This window comes from Plectrocnemia conspersa, unplaced genomic scaffold (assembly GCF_051122295.1).
Source record: "Plectrocnemia conspersa isolate PC_06_02 unplaced genomic scaffold, ASM5112229v1 ptg000013l, whole genome shotgun sequence".
NCBI classification, from domain to species: Eukaryota; Metazoa; Arthropoda; class Insecta; order Trichoptera; family Polycentropodidae; genus Plectrocnemia; species Plectrocnemia conspersa.
The window spans coordinates 2,568,747-2,587,783 of record NW_028277177.1 but is presented as its reverse complement, the minus strand read 5'-3'; the positions used below and the strand labels follow the sequence as shown (position 1 = coordinate 2,587,783).

Below are 19,037 nucleotides of genomic sequence, written 5' to 3'. Positions count from 1 at the left end.
GTAACTCTCAGATGAGTCGCTGGCGTTTAAGTGGTTAATTACTTCCTAGAAAATCTGGTGAATACAGCAAAATTTTATAATTTGAATAATTCAAATTTCTAACGATGATTTGTTATGTATAAGGTCAACCCCACTACCTCACTCATTCTAAAAATTCATATTACCAAAATTGATGTTTTAAACAATAATCGGATTGTTCTTTGAATAGCTTCGAACGTATTGTTAATATTTTTACCTTTCACAACTGCATTGTGTCTCAAGATGAATTCGTCTAAAAAAGACTCGCAATTTATTAGTTTACATCCTTACGTTTAAGGCTGTAAAAATACACAATTATAAAAAGTACTTGTTTTTTAAATATAATTTATATGTACGCATTAGTCACCTAAATGTGGCATAAACATTTGAGCCTTGTAATATGATTTTTTGTATAGTTTAAGGTTGGAAAACACTTAAATCTATAATATTTAAATAACGTATAGCTTAAATAGGTGCTCTACCATATATTAGCAAAATTTGAAATGGCGCGCAAATTATCAGCCGCGGTGAAAGGGTTAATATTCTCGATCTTAAATTTACTTTTTGCCGCCCGCATGCTATTTTACATTTTTATTTAAAATACCACACTATATTTGGTCTATACTTTATTATGCACGCATTATTTACGTGATCTTAGAAGAACGGAACTGAATTACAAGAAATATTATTTTTTTTGAAATAAATCAAATATATGTATATAACTATAGCAAAAGTAATAGATGCGATAAGATAATAATCTCCTCGATCAAATAACAACACTGCCCTGTGTGCATACATATACCGAAACCACCCCTCAGGGTGATAGACCAATCTCAAAGCATAAATATAAGTTGTACACTGACCGTTGAAGATTATTATTTGTTCTAATTTTCGATGGAAATGTCAGTTAACACTTAGCTTAAGAACGGGTGCGAAAAAGGGATTCTTTGAAAAGTTTTAGAGGGAGATAGCGAAGTGTGCGCCGTTGCGGAGTGCGGCGACTACAAACGATCTCGTAACGCCGGCGGTAACGTTTTATCATGAGTCACGATTATAAAGTCAACAAAATCGAAGCCAAACAGCACGTATCGAAGAGTGTCGAGCGGTGAAATATTTAAGCGAAAGAGAGCGCCGACGAGATGACGGCGGAGATAAGACGCGTTCGCAGTCGCGCGGTATCCGCGAGCGCGTCTCCGCTCTGTGGCCGCGTTCGCGAGCGCTTTCTTTGTGGCGGAGCGGCGTGTCCGCGAGCTCGGGGCTGCGGGCGAGTCCCGCGCGCCCCATGCGGAGCTGCGCCCCCCGCGATGCCCCCGACGTCCCCTCCGCCGCGGCCGCCGCCGCTGCCTGCGACCTTCCGCCGCCTGTGTCGGCTGTGCTTGGCGCGGTGCGGCCCCGGAGCCTCCGCCCTCGGGCCCGCGGAGACCGGACGCATCAGAGCCTGCCTCGACATCGAGGTGATTCAACGCGTCCCTGCACTCTGCGGTTTGCAATCTACGCGAGAGACGCTCTTGTCAAACGCCTCCACAACAAAGAGAAACGCTTCGCGACGCGCATTTTCTCGCATTCTCCCGAGACGATGCACTCGATTTACGCGATGATCTCATTCAACGGGAGTCCGAGTTTTCCGATCTCGCTATCGCGATAGTGCTTCGTTTCCGCGAGAGGTGGTCGCGTTCGAATCGACGTGGGCCACTTTTTATTTTAAAACTAAAAAAATAAACAAACACGCTCAATAGCATGGACGCAATTTCCATTGTTATGATTTAAAAATAATTAACGTTCTTATTAATAGAAAAATCATTTCAGGATATTGCATAATTTGGCAGCATCATTTATGATTCGACAAGTGCCAAAGCACTATTTATAGATTAAGGATTACTCACTTTTCATTATCAGTGAAATTCTAATGTGAAAACTTCAGTGACGAATTAGGTAAACGATGTTCATTGATCATTTTGTTTTATGTGCCATTTTTAGTTTTGATATACGACATTTTTTCCGCAAAGATAAGATGCTAGTTTATATTGCACAAAGAGATTTTTATATTTGTTCCACAAATGAAACAAGTATGAAATCGATAATATTGATTCTCTAAATTCGCGCAAAAAACTGAAAACTATTCATTTGTTAATACGTTTTATTTATACAATTAAGTAGATTCATTGCAGAGTTATTCATGGGGTGTTCACTGTTCTAACCAACGCTCGTTCGCACCTAACCTATTTAAAGTTTAAAAACGTATTTATGTAGCAAAACATCAATAATAGTGACCTGCTTCCTACGGTTCATGGTCCTCGTGCAGGTGTCATATTTATTTTCCGAATCTTAAGTTTTCTCACGCTATCGTCTCCCTTGTGAAGTGCGATATTATTCATTCCTGATTTTATTAAAAATAATATGCCATTTCGTTTCCAGAATATCATAATGTGATTCTTTCTTCAGAATAGTATTCGCTGCAGATAGTTATTCTTAAGGTGTTCACTATTCTCACCAATCTGTCCAACAGTAATGCGTAAACAATTTGTTTTATGGAACAATTATTTTATATATTGCTCATTTTAAACTAAAAATGTTTTTACCATATCTATGATATGATTTTTCACAAATTTTGTAATGGAAAAATTAACCACTAGCAGAATTAAGGCAATTAGCTAATGAATAACAATGGACTGATTTTAACTTAGATATAATTAAATTTCTGTGTAATTTATTAACTGCTCTCTCTTCTGTCGTTGATTAGATAAATATTGTTTTTTCTGTGTTTTTGCGATAAGTAGATAATATTTTTTACGATTGTGTTGACTTTAATTTTATTCCAAGATAAAATAAAGTGTTCCGTCTTCTACTTTGTATTTGCAACATTGTATTATAATTCTAATCGCGAAAAAAATTAAATCATTTTATTAATTGAGTATCAGATAATAGGTTCTACCTCGATGGATCGTCATTTATTATTTATCCGTAAAAGTTGTATTGAAGCAACATTTTTTAATTAATGTGTGTTAGATTAATAAATAGATTTAAATTAACAAATTACAGTTGCTAATATTAATTACTATACAATTTTGAGTTGATTTTTTTCTTGTTTAATTTTTGTATTTTATATATTTTTGTTAAAATAAAACATTTTAAATATACATTTGTAAAGGTCCCGAGTATTAAAAAAGTCTGAGTATGCCAAAACCCTAGTTTCAAGCCTTCCAAATTCTTTTGATTTTTCTCATATATATCGACCAGTATTCGAGAGCCATTTTATCATTTCAATTGAAAATTGGCTTTACAAAACATAAAATATAATCATAATAAAAATAATTTATATATACCGCATGTCAATGATATTTAACACTAGATTTACGACACCCGTCAAATTGACGGGTTTCTGATTTGATTTGTATCAGACAGTATTTTTACGACATTTTATATTTTAACAATGCAAAAATATTACACTATTTTTATTTTCGGAAACTTCACTATATTCCTATTTTTAATGACACCTGTCAAATTGATGGGCTTACACCCATAAACCTAGTGTTAAAAAACGAGAATTTATAAGAAAAAAGTCTAATGATTTGTGAAAAATACAATATTGTTGTACAGCGTTATAACACCAAGATAATGAACAGATAAAAATATATACTTATTGGTTTATTTGCAGTTATAATTTAATACAATTTCTAAGTGCTAATTCAAATAATAATATTCTATGTAAAAGTTATTTTTTTATGAATTTTCGTTGCTTTGAAAGTATGTCATACAAATTTTATATCAGAATCATTAGTTTCTAGCAGTTGTTTGTACAAATCTTGAGGCAAAGTGAGCTAAACTAATTTTCCTTATTTTTTAAAACGATTTTCCTCAAGCACTATGACATTCTAATCAATACAATTTTCTGATCTTTTTAAAATTATTTCAGAACTGATGAGTTTTTGATTTATTTTAAAATATGTAAATTAGGTAAAGCAAAACGAAAGTCATTTTATTAGTGAGAAAAAAAATATACAATATCCCAAAAGATAATTTTCATTGTTATTTATGATATTTTGCCACAATTTGGGCAAATTTCAATACCTATTTTGCAAAATTCGTGCGGGTTTGATTTAAAAAAGGAATCTAGATGTCGGACAATTTTTTTCGAAGAAAATGTTTCATATGAGAATATGGTGGATGTGATAAAAGTTTTAGGACCAGTTCCTTTTGTATGTCCTGTGCAATTTTCAGTGCGTGCGGTCTCGCATTGTCGAGTTGAGGGATACGCCGTTGATTATTAACTTTTTTCAATCATTCCACTTTTAATCGCTTCAATTGAGTTAAATAAAATTCGACTGTGATAGTCTGACCAGGTTTTAATGATTTTTTTTATCATATTTAAATAAAAACCATGAGAGGCATTAGCTGGTCGTTTTATTAATATTTCGATTTCATTATGATTCATAGTATTTCCTAAAACTACATGCATTCTTCTGGCTAAAATCAAGAGGGGGAAATCCCCCTTCTTAAATGACAACAATATTACAATTTACATTAAGTGAAAATTAAATGAAGCCCATCTAAACCGAATTTTGACCAATATGAGAGCGTAAAAAACAATTATCCCTTCTCAGAAGTCAAAAGTTCACGTCAAAAGCAATAAAATCGTGCTGTCGCCGTCACACTGGAAACGTTCGTTGCCGAGCGTTCCCATTGTGACGGTGCCGACACGATTTTATTACGTGAGTTTTGACTTCTGAGAAGTGATAATTGTTTTTACGCCATCCTATTGACCAAAATTCGGTTTGAATTCACTTTGATCAATACTCCTGGTTTGTACTTCTTCTTCTGCTTATTTTTCCCTAAGAGTTGAGTTGGCTTAGTATATATTTTGGACTTGACCCAATGAAAGTTCTAACACTGTAATTAATTTTAGAACTCGTTAGGTTGAGTTTGGGTTTGAACAGCAAATGGACGTTTCACAACTGTCAAATTGAGTTTCATTGTCATTTTAGAGCAGCATATGCTTTTACTAGCGCTTATCAGTTAAATTAAATTTTTGCTATTAGAAATATATATGAATAAATGGTGAAAATATATTTTGACTTCATTAGTGAAAATATAACTTCACTGAAAAATTTCATACCTGCTTAATCCTTTCATCGCGACTGATATTTTTGAGCGCCATTTCGAAATTTGTTAATATGTGGGAGATACTAGGTAGCCATTTTATTATATTATTAGGCTCAAAGGATTATAACACCTTTATGTGCCCAATGAGTACTGTCGATTTTCTTGATGACTTCTATAGAAGCCATTCGCGGTGAAAGTGTAAAATAAATTGTCACATATTGTTCCAAAACCAACGGCGATAGACTCCATGGCTATATTTTTTGCTGAGCCTTTTCAAATGATTTTTTACAATTAATCAGGGACAGGAACATAATTCCTTGATGGTTTTGCATGTATTTGATTCCACCGGTGAACAAACTGACTTAAAAAAAACGACATTTCTTTTTACTTAACCTAATATTAAAATTAAGTTGACTACTGGCTATTGCTAAAAGGCGGGCGAATTTACAAAACATCACAGGTCCAATAGTTGACAGTAATATAATTTAATTTTATTGATTTGAACATCTTCAAATACCTCACAGTAATTTAAAATAAAATGGTTAAATGCAATATACTTTTAAATCAATTTAGACGTAAAGCCAAAATATTGGCTTCTCCTCGTCTGTATTATTAAATAAAAGCCAATTATTTGGCTTCCCATCTATGAGCATTTGATTATCATAAAAAAATATTATTTTACAAAATATTTAGGAAATGAAATAATTTATATTATATAAGAAATAATAAACATAATTTATTCTAATAATACTTTATTACATCTTTGTTACAAATAATTCGATATGTTCTTGTCTTTTTTACATTCTACTAAAGTAAAATGTAATCTGCAGTCATATTTTTATATAAGATTATTAGTCAATGATTGGTATTTTTTACATTTATAGGTCTCACCTGACGATCGTCTCCCCCACGTCATATGCGAGAGTTGTTTGGAGAAAGTGGACGCGTTTTTTACATTCAAGGACCTGTCGAAGAAATCTGAAAGGGTTTTGGAGCAGTTCCTCGCATACACAAACACATTAGTCGGAACTTCGGAGGTACGTAGTGTTTATTTATCCGCTGTACTCGTTGCTCATGTTGGTGTATCTTATGGGAATGCTCCTCATCTCTCCGACTTTCCTCTTCCAATACGCCACTCTAACTCCGACGAGCACCCCCAAGAAAATGACAATGACTACAACCGAGAAACTGATGATTATGTAGTTAGGCTTCATCAGTGGCGGATCTACTTTATTCTGGATTTTGATTTCCTCTATATCAGCAGGACACGCATCCTCAAGCACAACATCTGCTAGATTTAATCCGCTCGTTTCTATCGGCGTTATGCACCTAAGAATGTTAAAAATTGTTAATTTAATAACACAAATAAATAAATATAGAAGTACTCACTTTGCTGGTGTAGATGATTTGTGTAGCTTATAATTTAATCCTCTAGCTCTCATATTCAAGACAGATACGCAATCGCAATTCCATGAATTATCTTCTAGATTTACGGTGTGCATCAGATTCCACGGTGTTAAATTTGATGGTATATCGGTTAAGCTGTTGTTTTGAAGATATAACTAGAATTCAATGATATTATTATTTATCTCATCATAATTGTATTCATATAAAATTTAATATTGTACTTCTTTGAGGGACCAACGATCAATCGTTGAATTTACAAAAGCGTGTTTGCTTATATATCTAAGATTTGTGTTGTTTGTTATATACAGTACTTTTAAACTCTTCAATTGTATGAAAGCTTCTTCTTTGATCTGCGTTAAAGTACTCATATTGCTAATTTCCAATGATTCCAATCTCCAAAGACCTATTTTATATCAATATGTTAATTAAAGTACTTTTAATATATTTGAGCTGTACAAAACAGAAGACACTGCATTGGAGTGTTTTCTGTTAAACAGCATAACTATAAGTAATATGCGATATATTTGCACCTAAGAAGCTGTTATCGTTCAATTCTTCAATTTTATTACTGTCAATGTTTAAAATTTCTAACGAATTCCCTAAAGATCCGATACATTCAGGCACTGTTGTAAATTTGTTGCCAGATATGAAAAGCTGTTCCAGACGCCTCATATTGTGGAATATGTCATCGGGAATTGTTTTTAATCCGACTCTCGATAAGTCCAATAACTAAAATTAAAAATTGAGATAGATCATTGCATTTATTTTCAATGTAAATGTTCACTTTACACAGACCCTCAAATTTTTCACGCTAGACAGCGCCAGAGTTGTCGTAGCATCTATCAAATTCATCGGATTGTCGTTTAAATATAAATTTTGCAACTTTGGCGTGTGCTGAAACGTCCTGCGATCTAAAGAGTGAATCAAATTGTGCTCCAAATTCAACGTTTCCAAATTGATTGGTTCAAACTGGTCCGAATTATACGGCCCTTTGAACACGTCGCCCCTCACGCTTTCTCCTTTCAACCGATTGAATCCCAAATCCAGATGGAGTATTTCCTTCATGAAGCTAAACGTACCGTGTGCAATCTTTTCTAGATTGCATCCCGAAAGGTATATATCAATCATTGAAACGTTCATTGGTGGCAGTTCTTTCAATTTTGTTATTTTATTGCCGTTCAAAATCAAAACTATGTGTGAATCTAAAATAAAAGTCGGTTATAATGTAGCTTAATTTGCGATTAGTATGGGTCGGATAGCGGGTGCTCTTTGGTGTTACTTTTGGAGCTCTATATTCAGTGGAACAAGAAGATTATGCATCTTTGGCGCATGAGTAGCGCCGCTTCTCAGGCGTGCAATGATGCATGCCCACCAAGAAACATCCACTAATTGTGTTAACAATAAATGAATACATACCACTTGTAATCTTATTTACGATTATAGCGTTTGACCATTCTTGTGGCCTCCAGATTATTTGTTTTTCTTGACAGTTTGTGATGAATACATTATTTTCCGTTTTACACGAGCATTTGTCACATAATTGAACTTCAGTTTGATTCTCGGAACATGATACTATAATTGCGGTAATTAATAATAAAACTGTTTTCCATATCTAAAATGATAAGATCTGATAAGCTAATTCTTATTTATAAAACGCCAATAAATTGTTAAAAAGTGTTAAAATCTTACGATTAAAGTCATTGTGTAAAAATATTTTGTATAACGGTCTTTGGTTCACCTCGCATGACCACCGACTGCTTTCGATAGACTATAGATAATTCATACGCACCTTGATTATTATTGACATTTTATCACTGCAAACGAGATAAGCCTTATCGCGTTTTTGTGTTCATGTGCATATCAGTAATTTGTGCCTAATAAAACTCTTCTGTAATCACGCAGGAAATTCTCCGGCAATCGACGACGACCCTCGAGGAACTCATTCCGTCTGTCTCTCAGGGCATGAAGATCAAGTATGAAGAGCCGTCCGACGATTGCGATCTTCCGGACTCGACAGACGAGATGAAGAACCTCGAAAGTAGACAGGCAGCTGCGACGTTGTTACAAATCAAAAACCATGACCCCAGTAAATTCACTGTGATAAAGCCGGAAGGCGAGCCTCAAATTATTTTCAATAGTGTCAGCGGTGCGACGATGGAGAGACCTACTGAAAACTTACATTGTAATCCTTTACTAGATATATTGTTCGATAAAGCGGTCGCGCAGCGTCTAAGCGAAGAATCGCGATACAAACTGTCGCCAGAGCACAAACCCGGCGACGCGTATGAAAGCGGCAAACGGGACCCGACAGTCCGACCTGTTGTCGCAGTAAAGAACGATGGCTGCGAAACGAGCTATCGTAGAGCGGTCAGGAAAGAAATGGACTTGACAACGGGCGTGAAAGTAAAAAACGAAGACATGTCTGATGACGCCGGTTGTGAAAATTACTATACGAATAATCAGACGCAAATCGATCTGTCGGTGCGGTCGGTCTTAAGCCAAAACGTTAACAAGATAATGCAAGATTGTAGCAACAACCAATTACAATACGATGACGCCAGTCAGAGTAGCAGTGGCTCCGATCCTGAAAGGCTGCAGATGGATATCGTTCAGGTTATATTTATTTTGATTTTGTATAACTTAAATTTACGTCGTACTATCAATACTGTTTTATTACAGATGGAAGAAGAAAATGAAGACACTATATCAGCTCCGAATTCACCTCAGTGTGAGTCCAATGAACGAGATTCCATATGGCAAGCGTTGCACCAGAGAAACGGTAAATATTATGGTACTACATTAATATTTTTACTTATCTTAATTTTATTTATTTTTACACTATATGTATATTATTGTTAATTTGTTATGAGTTATTAGTTAAGTGAACAAGTATCAACCCTTTTATATGCTTTCTCATAGGACAAATGATAAGAATATATCTCCGTGTGGCCCTCTATAAACGAAACCATTGTTGTTGCTTCCTAATGGCCACAAAAAATCCAAATATGAAATATTATTTGTTGTAGAATAATTATAAATTATATAATTACATTATTTCTATAAAGTTAACTTAACAACATTAACTTTTCAATCAACTCATGTTCTTATGTATTCCTCACTAGTTTTTTTATACTTTTTATTGAGGGTTCAGTTCTCAGTTTTCATCAGTATTTGAAATCATTATGTCACAGCTAAAATAAAAAATTTATTAACACAAATTTGTTTTTTTCGTGATTTCAATTTTATATGACAAAGCACACATTAAATTGCATATTTACTGTAACGTATTCATATAGTGCTCTAGCCAAAGATTTTACTAATATTATATTAACTAAAGTAATTAAAAAAAATCGATATCCGAAATTCCAGAGGCTCAAAACTCAGGTAAAAAAGTTCGTTTCAAGGCAGTATTTACAGATTTTTTCTATGAATATATCCCACAAATCATATATTCGTAATATTTAAATCAGTTATCATAAAAATTTGAATTGCGTATTAAAGTAATATTAAAAATTAAATAAGGAACATATAAACCAAATTTAAGAGAGTTCAAAAAACAATTATCGTGCCGTCGCAGTGGGAACGCTTGGTAACGAGCGTTCCCACTGCGACGGCACCGACACGATTTTCTTGCTTTTGACGTGAATTTTTGACTTCTGAGAAGTGATAATTATTTTTGCGCCCTCCTATTGAATTTCAGTTTTCAGTTTTTTTTTAAATATTTCTATTTCATTAAAATTCATAGTATTTATTCAAATTCAAGTGGGGGGGAAATGTCCCCACCTGCCTCCTCCACCCCATATGACGTTCCTGCTTTTTTATTACTTACCCCCTTCTAACATATTCATTAATCCCTAATACGAGGTTTCTTTATAATACTTGGACCTACACATACAACTGGTTAGGAGTCACTGAAGTAGATCATTGTTATTGATATGATCCATGAGAAACTGGATTCAAAACATGTAACGATGTATCGACATTTTTTCGCTGTCAACAGTATCAAAGTTGAACAGTCGTGTGAATATCGCCGCCTGAATTGACCGTTAAGTGTTAAAAATAAAGAAATTATTGTAGAGGTCACAAAGTTTGATATTTGCTGCTGTGAAAATAAGTAAAAGTATATCATCATCATTTTATCATAATCTGTATCGTTTTTATTTTAAAAATATGTGTATAAAGTGATTCTAAACATAAATTTATTTTATATTTTGTTGGTACATGATCCACAGTTTGACATTTACTGATTTTACCATTGTGAACATTAAAAACGATCGTTACAAAACTGTATTTTAAATTTGACTTACAAAAATAATTTTCGCAAATAAGCCCGGCCGCACGGCTGCATTTTTAGGAATAATATCTGGTATGCAATGTGTTAAATGAAAATTTGAAATTTACTATAATAGATATTTAAATCTTGATACAGTACCACAATTTTCTCAGGATCTTTAATGCACTGAATTTCCTATTGCATATAAGTTAGTGCCTGAGACTCACTTGTACTAATTAAATTATTTTACTTGCAATATTTATTTTTTTGTATCGGCAATTTCCAACCACTTTGTAAAAGTAGATGTTTAATAAATTTCAATAATATGTAGTTGAATCATTTACGTACATAGAATAATATATTGTTTATTTTAAGGAATGGGCGGAGAAGCTACTCAGCTATTAAAACGGCTAATCAATTGCAAGCAGCTAGGTATGACCGTGTCTCCAGTTTCGCAGCCAGTCGGTCACAGCAGAAGTAGCATGAACGGTTGTGCCTCTCCGGTTCGTACTTTTCCACACTTTTAACCCTTTAAGCGGTACAGTCGTTCATACGCGTCTTTCTTATTTTATGTTTGTAAATTTGATGTATTTATTACTTATCCCGACGATACGTATCATTATCAATAATATTTCAATATTATCTTAAAAATATTATTTGTATTTAGTGGGGGAAAAAATCGTAAAAATTGCAAAAATTACGTACGCACCATTTTATTAATATTTTTAGTCAATGTTTGTAATTTTGATCAAATATTTATTTTCTCGGCGGAACAAATATTTATTAATAATATTTGGATATTATTCGTTTTTAGGGAGAAAAATATGTATAATAGATGTATATTACATACGCAATCTAAATCCCCACATAAAAACACATCCAATTTAATGTTGAGAACCATAGCAACATTTACTCTAATATATATGTAAATAAAAATATCATAATTTGATAAAAGTAAGTCGTAAATAAAAAACTTACAATAAAATGTTTATAAATAAAATAATCATAAGTTGTTAAATGTGAGACATAAAAAAAGGCTTATAATAACATATTGAGAAACACTTAATTTGCTTCATCAATAAATATAATAAAATAATTAAAAAATTAAACAAAATAAATTTAAAAAAAAAAAACATAAAATTGAAATTATTTTTAAAAAATTACTCACTAATCAAAGGTATTAGGCCGATATTATTGCAATCTTGTCTATATTTTAGATTTCGTCGGGTGAAATCGCCGGAAGAGGAGTTGGCGCAAAGTCGGGTCGTCGCAAACAAAGCTTTCCGTCGCGGGCTGCCGCCGCATTAAACTCCGCCAGGACCACTGTCATCGAAGACAATGAACCGGACCTACCTGAAGGCGATCTGAATAGAGTATGGAAACATGCATACTCTATCGACGATCAGGTATCAAAATTATCTCAATCTACAATAGGTTAATCGAGTAATTGTGCTTTAATTTATATTATTATACTGGTTGTATGTATTTTAGCATATGGATGAGGATTCGTCCGCACAACAAACCATGCATCCTATCACAGGAGAATGCTTGGAATCTTCTCAAGGAGTACCGCCTGTGTCAACGCATTTAGCACCATTACCCCCCGTGATATCGGCCGCGGCCGCACAAAAACAGCGTGTCGACCTTGCATGTAATAACTGCGGCACTAGGACAACGACGATATGGAGACGGGACGCTAATGGTAATTTATATTTTGATTATCGCATTTTTTAAATTCAATTTGAGAATCATTATTTTTTTGCATTGCTTTACACTAGCAAAAATCTCTTGACTTTTACGAGCAAGACAAAATACTTTTATGACTAGGTTGTAGTGTTAAAAAAAGTTAATAAGTATTCACAGTTTTTAGAATTTATTTTTTCCCCTGATGTATCGCTGCAGTATCTACAGCTCATTGTGCTCTTTTTTTGTTTCGCGTAAATTATCTTTTCATCTATAAGTTATGAATGACGGCCGTGGTCAAGTTAAAAGAAGGCAAAAATACAGTCGTATACAAAATAATAATAATAAAAAATCATTGTAATTGCCGAAATTCCAGAAATTACTCGTGCAGCTGTGGCTTTTTCAAATTTCCCTTAACCCTTTGACTGTGTATTTTTTTATGTATTCCTTCATATTACATTTTTATCTACTGTATTCCGATATATTTTTTTATAGCATGTTTATGACTTTATTTTCCTTTTAAAAAAAGGTACCTGCTTTAATTATTGTGACTATAATTGTTGAAAGAAAAACTAACGATACTAACAATGATTAGATCTATTTATAGTAACCAAAAGTTCAAAGCTGGTTTTAAAATTTGGCATGCGCAAAAATATTTGAAAAAATGCACAAATATTTTTGCTAAAATTATTGTGAATTTAAAGCATCTTTTTATTTGACGACAATTTGAATTTTACCTAAAGAAGTTTACGTTTTTTTATTGCTTGTGTTAGACCAATTTAGTGTTTAATGTGTTCAAAATGTCAAATGCAGGAACGTCATTTCAGGTTTTTCCAGGAAGGGGGTAAAGTTTGATCAGTCAGTGATCGTTTTTTAATATTTCGTTTTCATGAAGATTCATAGTATTTTTCATTAAATGAAATGCATTTTTAAGGCCGAATTCCAGAGGGCATCTCTGTTTAGAATCCACGTCAAAAGCAATAAAATCGTACCGTCGCAGTGGAAACACTCGGTTATCTAGCGGTCATATTAAAATATTCTATAGCAATATTACGACTTATCGAATGAATGAACAAATAGGAGAGTGCAAAAAAATGATCCTTTCTCAGAAATCAAAAATCTACATCAAAATCTTGCCGTTGCCGTCGCAGTGGGTACACTCGGTAATATAGCGTTCATACTACGACTCTTATAATAATATTATAAATTAAATAAGGAACATATAAACCGAATTTTGCCCAATAGAAGAGCCCAAAAAACGATTATCCCTTCTCAGAAGTCAAAAATCCACGTCAAAAGCAATAAAATCATGCTGTCGCCGTCGCAGTGGGAATGCTCGGTACCAAGCGTTCCCACTGCGACGGTTTTGACACGATTTTATTGCTTTTGACGTGAATTTTTGACTTCTGAGAAGTGATGATTGTTTTTGCGCCCTCCTATTGACCAAAATTCGGTTTGAATAAACTTTAATCAATTCTTTCATATCAGAAATGCATAGTAATATTGGTAAAGATAGCTATTATATTTTTGAAACATAGTGTAATATCCAAGTGCAGACTAATTATGGAGCAATATGCAACGTCTGTCAATACTTCTTCCACTTATTTTCCCTTGAAAAATAATGAAAGTGCTAAATCTATAATTAGTTTCAGAACTTTCATAAGGTTAGGTTTGGGTTTGAACAGAAAATGGACGTTTCGCAATTAAGAAATTAGAGCAGCATATTAGCGCCTATCAGTTTAATTATATTTTCGCTAGTAAAAATACATATCTACTTGTGAAAATGTATCTGGACTTCACTGAAAAATGCAGGGGTGGCCATTTAATTTATATTATTATTCATATTTATTTTTGATTAAAGTTTTGTCATCTTTTATATATGCTATCGTTCAGTATGAACAATTTATCGTATAACTGAAAGATTACTCTCAATTAAAATAAACATTCAGTTTAATTAATCCTGGCGACGTAATAGAATTTGTCAACATCAACTTCACGATTTGGAATTTAATGCTCTCAAAATATTGACTTGAATTAAAAACAGTAATTTAATTTATTTAAATAAAATATATACATAAATGTAAAAACAAAACTTTTTAAATTGAGAACCGTGGATAACAATTTAAATGTCTAGATTTTGAGCAGTTGGCACAGACTGATCAAAAAATTGTTTCTAAAATCCATCGATGGATTAACAGATTTTACGAAAATTTTTAGTAATTTGACAACTACTTAGGATTGATAGAAGTATCTCTGAGTAAATAATGAAATAAAATACTGGAAATTTTATAATCAAATCATATAAAATGGCTTCAGAATATAGAAAATACATTGGGCATGACTTCTAAAAGTCGCGAAAAAATATTCAGGTAGTGAGCACATGGCGCATTGGCGTGTCAAGTTAAATATGTTTCAATTGGTTTAGAATTACAATTGACGTATAAGTGAGTCAACGGTTTTTAACGATATTATTTTTATATTATGCATAAATGCATTTTTTAATGATTCAATCTAGTGGCTAATGACTAGTGGTTAAATAATGTATGAATTAATTTATTTTTTTCTAATATATATCTATAAATCATAGGTGACATGGTATGCAATGCGTGTGGCCTCTATTTTAAATTGCACGGAATCGCACGACCTACTGCGATGCGGAGAGACACGATACACACAAGAAGACGAAGACCAAGAGATTCCTTGAAACCTGGCAGAAGTGATTAAATAAATTTTTATAAGATTTCATTGCATTGAATTCTATATATTATTTTAATGCTTTCGAAATTTCAGAGTCGAAAAGCAACCGTTGTCGCGAAGAAAACATGATGAGGAGTCCTGTGATAGGCGACGGTGCGGGAGGAGGCACCGGTGAAATGTTGGCCGCGTTGAGACGCAGCATACAACCGCATTTACTCATGGCATTACAGGCTCACCATCATAACACTAACAACAACCTCACTGTGAGATTTACATTTACATTTTTTCTATAACTGTATGTATAGATGTCTGACGAATCTTTCGTTTTACAGATATCCCCCGTTTTACAAATGGAAAACGTGGACAGTGAAGACGGACCATTGAATCTAGTATCGACGCACCTCGCCGCCGCTGAAGAAACCCACTGAAGACGTACGCAAAATCAGCGCGAACTATAAATACATTTTGACACCCTATTATAGTTATCATTTAAAGGCATTATTTATATATTCCGACTTAATTTTTAGTGTTTAAAACTACTGTGAATACTCGTTTATTTTTTTGTTTATCATTTGGTTGAATTTTATACTGTGATTATTTGCTTTAGTGTAATCGTTTTACACGCAGTTTGCTCTAATGAAAATTGATTTGTCTTAAAAAAAGTGTTTTTTACAAATCTAACACCACAATGACATGTTTTTTACTCATAACTTATTATTTTAGATTATTATGTACGTATATTCTTAGCGGCATTAATATCACTAATCAACATGTTAGTGTTTAACCTCGTACCTTTTATTTTTGAAGATGATAAGTTGTAACGTCCGTCGTTTTAATTTTATTTATTTAAGTGTTTGCATTCGTTGCATACTTTATTATGAGATTAATTTTTTTCACAAATTTGCTTTTGAGCCACAGTATTTATTGTATTTTTTTTCTCTACGTAATGCAATTGTAAATAGTTGTTACATTGTCAAGTTGATCTATACATATATATATATATACACAATAGTATTTTTTCTGAATGTATAAATTTGTTTTTGTTTGTTGTATTCTTTTTGATTGGAAAAGAAACTATTTTTGTAACGACGATAGTTTTCCGAAGTTGATTTGCAGGACCATTATAATTTTTTTTCTTCATTTTACTCGGAATGTTGACGAAAAAGGCGATATTTATACATGTATTTAAGAAAAGGGTTTTATATCTTGCCTTTACACAATGATATAAAGTATTATTAAGTTTTTTTTCTACATATTTTAATTGTGATAGATGTATTGTTATCGTAACGTATTATTTTTCTCATAACGATACACGTTCGAAGCGTCGTCGAATCGATTGACAGTTCAAAGGAAATTAGCGATAATTTCTTCACGGAGGCGCGTCCGTGTCGATCAGTATTCTCTTATGTAAGTGTCTCAATAACAATCTGGTTGTGTTGTAATGTTTTTTTTTAATAATTTTTGAGGGTCTCCCCGATACATTTTTTCGAAAGATTAAATATATATATATATAAAAACAGTGACGCAATTGTCGGTTGTGATTTTTATAAAATTCATTCAAAAGTCAGTGTGTGTGCAGTATATCATTTTGCATCGTTAATGTGGATTTAAGTTACAAAGGGAATACCTTATTGAACATATATTTATATATGAATCTTTTACGGACTGTGTAAGAAAAAAAGAAACATACAAACACACATGTTTTATGCCAGTATTGATTTAATAATTCATTAATTATTAGTTCAGAACAAAAATCGTAGATTATAGTGTCTATTCTTATAGCAATATTGTATTTATATATAAATGTGTGTAACTTAATAATGTTCGATTTTTAACCATGACAATAATTTAAACTTTGGCTTCTTCCATACTTGCTTCGGCAGCAAAGCTATATTGCTACATAATATGTACGATTCTTATACATACATATATATACACATATGTTACGGAGTGTTATTTTTTATACGCGATTGTATATATATTTATACATAATAAAATAACGAAACAGGTCAGTGATGGAGGTTCTGCGAAACGTTAAGTATTTTTTACACAAAGGCCACGTATTTTGATTTATTATTTATAAGCAGTATTTGATTACTAACAATTTTAACCAAAAACTTTTTTTTTAAATGCATATACATAATATTTAAATCTTATTAATGCTTAGCGTTTAAGACTATTGTCTTCCCCTTTGTGTATTTTTTTCTTTCAGTCTCAAATCCAGTGATATTTTCCTCATTGTTTCTTTTTTAAATGTACAATTTTTCCTTTTGTGTTGTGTAAATTATTGTATTTATTTATTGTTGTTGAATGTACGCCTATACACTTTTGTATTTATTTGTACGTCTTTATTTTTTCTTGTGCTTTGTATACGATGACTTGCTCTCGCGGATATTGAAAGAACTTTTTCTTCTTTCGTCTAAAACTAATTGGGGGGGAAAGTTCTAGTTATTTTAAGGCATTAGTATTATAATTATAAGTTTTTTTTTAATTATTTAAAGTACGCGTTTAAGTTTCGATTAGGTTCACTCAAACCATCCCGAGTATCTCAACATTTCTTTTTATTGGCCGTCCATTCGATGTTCTTTTCAAAGTTTTGCATTTATCGCCGCCTAAGATGCTGTGAAGTAATCAAAAGTATTTCGGTATAGGAATTTTCGATACAGGGTGTTATAATATCTGAGCGACGAGGGCGTGCACTTCTATGTGAATCGTGACAGATTGAAAAATGTACGCAAAGCGTGATGTGGAAAAATTAAATCAGTATTTTTATAATATAAATGTGAGGTTTATAAACGGCGGCGGCGGCGGTCGCTAATCGTCCGTCGGCACATATCCATGACACTGATGCAAGAGTCGGCATAAAAATCGGTCATCCGTTGCCGCCTTTATTGAAGTAGGCTTCTTTAGTGATATATATTTATATATATTTTTAATTAACAGTATTTTAAAGATTGTTATAAGCAGTATAAGCTTTAGGCATTTATTTCGTATTAACAAATTTTTCGCACAGCATTTTTTTCAGTAACCCTTTATGTTCAGTATTTTGTGTGTGTATTTATTTATTTTGTGTTTCTTTATTTTATTTATCTATACATATATACAAAACAGACATAACCTCGTTGTTGTAAAACGTCGTCGGTTTCCATTTATTACGATTCATCTGATTACTTATAATTTGTACTTAAAATACGTTTGTTACGCTTAAATATTAGAAACCGATGATATTTGAAATTTCGGCGCAATAATATGTATATGAATTTATTATATATATAGTGTTAAACGAATATTGTGAGATATATTATATATATATTATGTAAATCTGGCCCTTTACTCGATTATAAGATTGTTCTAAAAGCAGACGGTTGCCTTGTAATATCTATTCGTATAAATACGTTAAGTTCACATCTCGAATAAGTGAGAAAAAATAATAAATTATAAAAAATGAAACTGAATCGATAAGCAATAGAAAATGTTGATATTATTTTGGATAAATCTTAGGTAAAGATATGAAAGCTTTACTATTTTAAGCTTTATATGACTGATTACTATTCATCTACAATACGTATTTATTATCGGATTGTAATTATGTTGGTTTTTATTTTATTTTATTTCTCTTCTAAAGGTGAGATTACTTCATGGTGACAAATATAATACTCATTTTTTATGTTTTCGAAATGATATTTAATAAAAAAGAGAAAAAAATATTTCGGGTTTTGAGAGATCATGCGACATGGTCTGACGACTTACTTACGCAGGGATGGATACTTATTAAAACTAACTTTAAAAAATTGGCTATGTAGTTTAGAGTATTTTTTTACAAATAAAATTTAGCAGCTAATTTTGTTTTCAATGTTAC

General features: G+C 32.5%; 2 protein-coding genes across 6 annotated transcripts; one reads left to right on the top strand and one right to left on the bottom strand.

Moving 5' to 3' along the window:
* The first annotated feature begins 1,226 nt into the window (after window positions 1-1,226).
* Window positions 1,227-19,019, top strand: LOC148226999 (uncharacterized). 4 transcript variants are annotated; one of them, XM_088201154.1, is made up of 10 exons: window positions 1,227-1,472; window positions 6,003-6,155; window positions 8,428-9,138; window positions 9,205-9,304; window positions 11,174-11,301; window positions 12,016-12,204; window positions 12,290-12,500; window positions 15,069-15,197; window positions 15,272-15,441; window positions 15,511-19,019. In XM_088201154.1, exons 1-10 carry the CDS (start codon window positions 1,323-1,325, stop codon window positions 15,604-15,606), a joined length of 2,037 nt encoding a protein of 678 aa, XP_088057280.1. In that variant the 5' UTR covers window positions 1,227-1,322; the 3' UTR covers window positions 15,607-19,019. The 4 variants fall into 4 exon arrangements, with proteins under 4 accessions (XP_088057280.1, XP_088057279.1, XP_088057281.1 ...); XM_088201153.1 differs by having other exon boundaries at window positions 9,205-9,316; XM_088201155.1 differs by lacking the exon at window positions 1,227-1,472 and adding an exon at window positions 1,491-1,950 and having other exon boundaries at window positions 9,205-9,316.
* LOC148227000 (uncharacterized) lies at window positions 5,854-8,347 on the bottom strand. 2 transcript variants are annotated; one of them, XM_088201158.1, is made up of 7 exons: window positions 8,215-8,317; window positions 7,942-8,137; window positions 7,321-7,727; window positions 7,056-7,254; window positions 6,747-6,928; window positions 6,508-6,680; window positions 5,854-6,447 (listed from the first exon to the last, which is right to left on the bottom strand). In XM_088201158.1, the coding sequence occupies exons 1-7, from the start codon at window positions 8,224-8,226 to the stop codon at window positions 6,171-6,173; spliced, it is 1,446 nt and encodes a 481-aa protein (XP_088057284.1). In that variant the 5' UTR covers window positions 8,227-8,317; the 3' UTR covers window positions 5,854-6,170. The 2 variants fall into 2 exon arrangements, with proteins under 2 accessions (XP_088057284.1, XP_088057283.1); XM_088201157.1 differs by having other exon boundaries at window positions 6,150-6,447; window positions 8,315-8,347.
* Window positions 19,020-19,037: the final 18 nt, after the last annotated feature.

Excerpts from the sequence above, each read along its gene's own strand:
- LOC148226999 (XM_088201153.1), top strand. The coding sequence starts at position 1,323 with ATGCCCCCGACGTCCCCTCCGCCGCGGCCGCCGCCGCTGCCTGCGACC. Across the intron at positions 9,317-11,173 it reads GAGAAACGGTAAATATTATG|GAATGGGCGGAGAAGCTACT; the intron begins GTACTACATTAA and ends GTTTATTTTAAG. Across the intron at positions 12,205-12,289 it reads CATACTCTATCGACGATCAG|CATATGGATGAGGATTCGTC; the intron begins GTATCAAAATTA and ends TATGTATTTTAG.
- LOC148227000 (XM_088201157.1), bottom strand. Across the intron at positions 6,929-7,055 it reads GAACGATAACAGCTTCTTAG|GTCTTTGGAGATTGGAATCA; the intron begins GTGCAAATATAT and ends GATATAAAATAG. Across the intron at positions 6,681-6,746 it reads ATCGTTGGTCCCTCAAAGAA|TTATATCTTCAAAACAACAG; the intron begins GTACAATATTAA and ends ATTGAATTCTAG.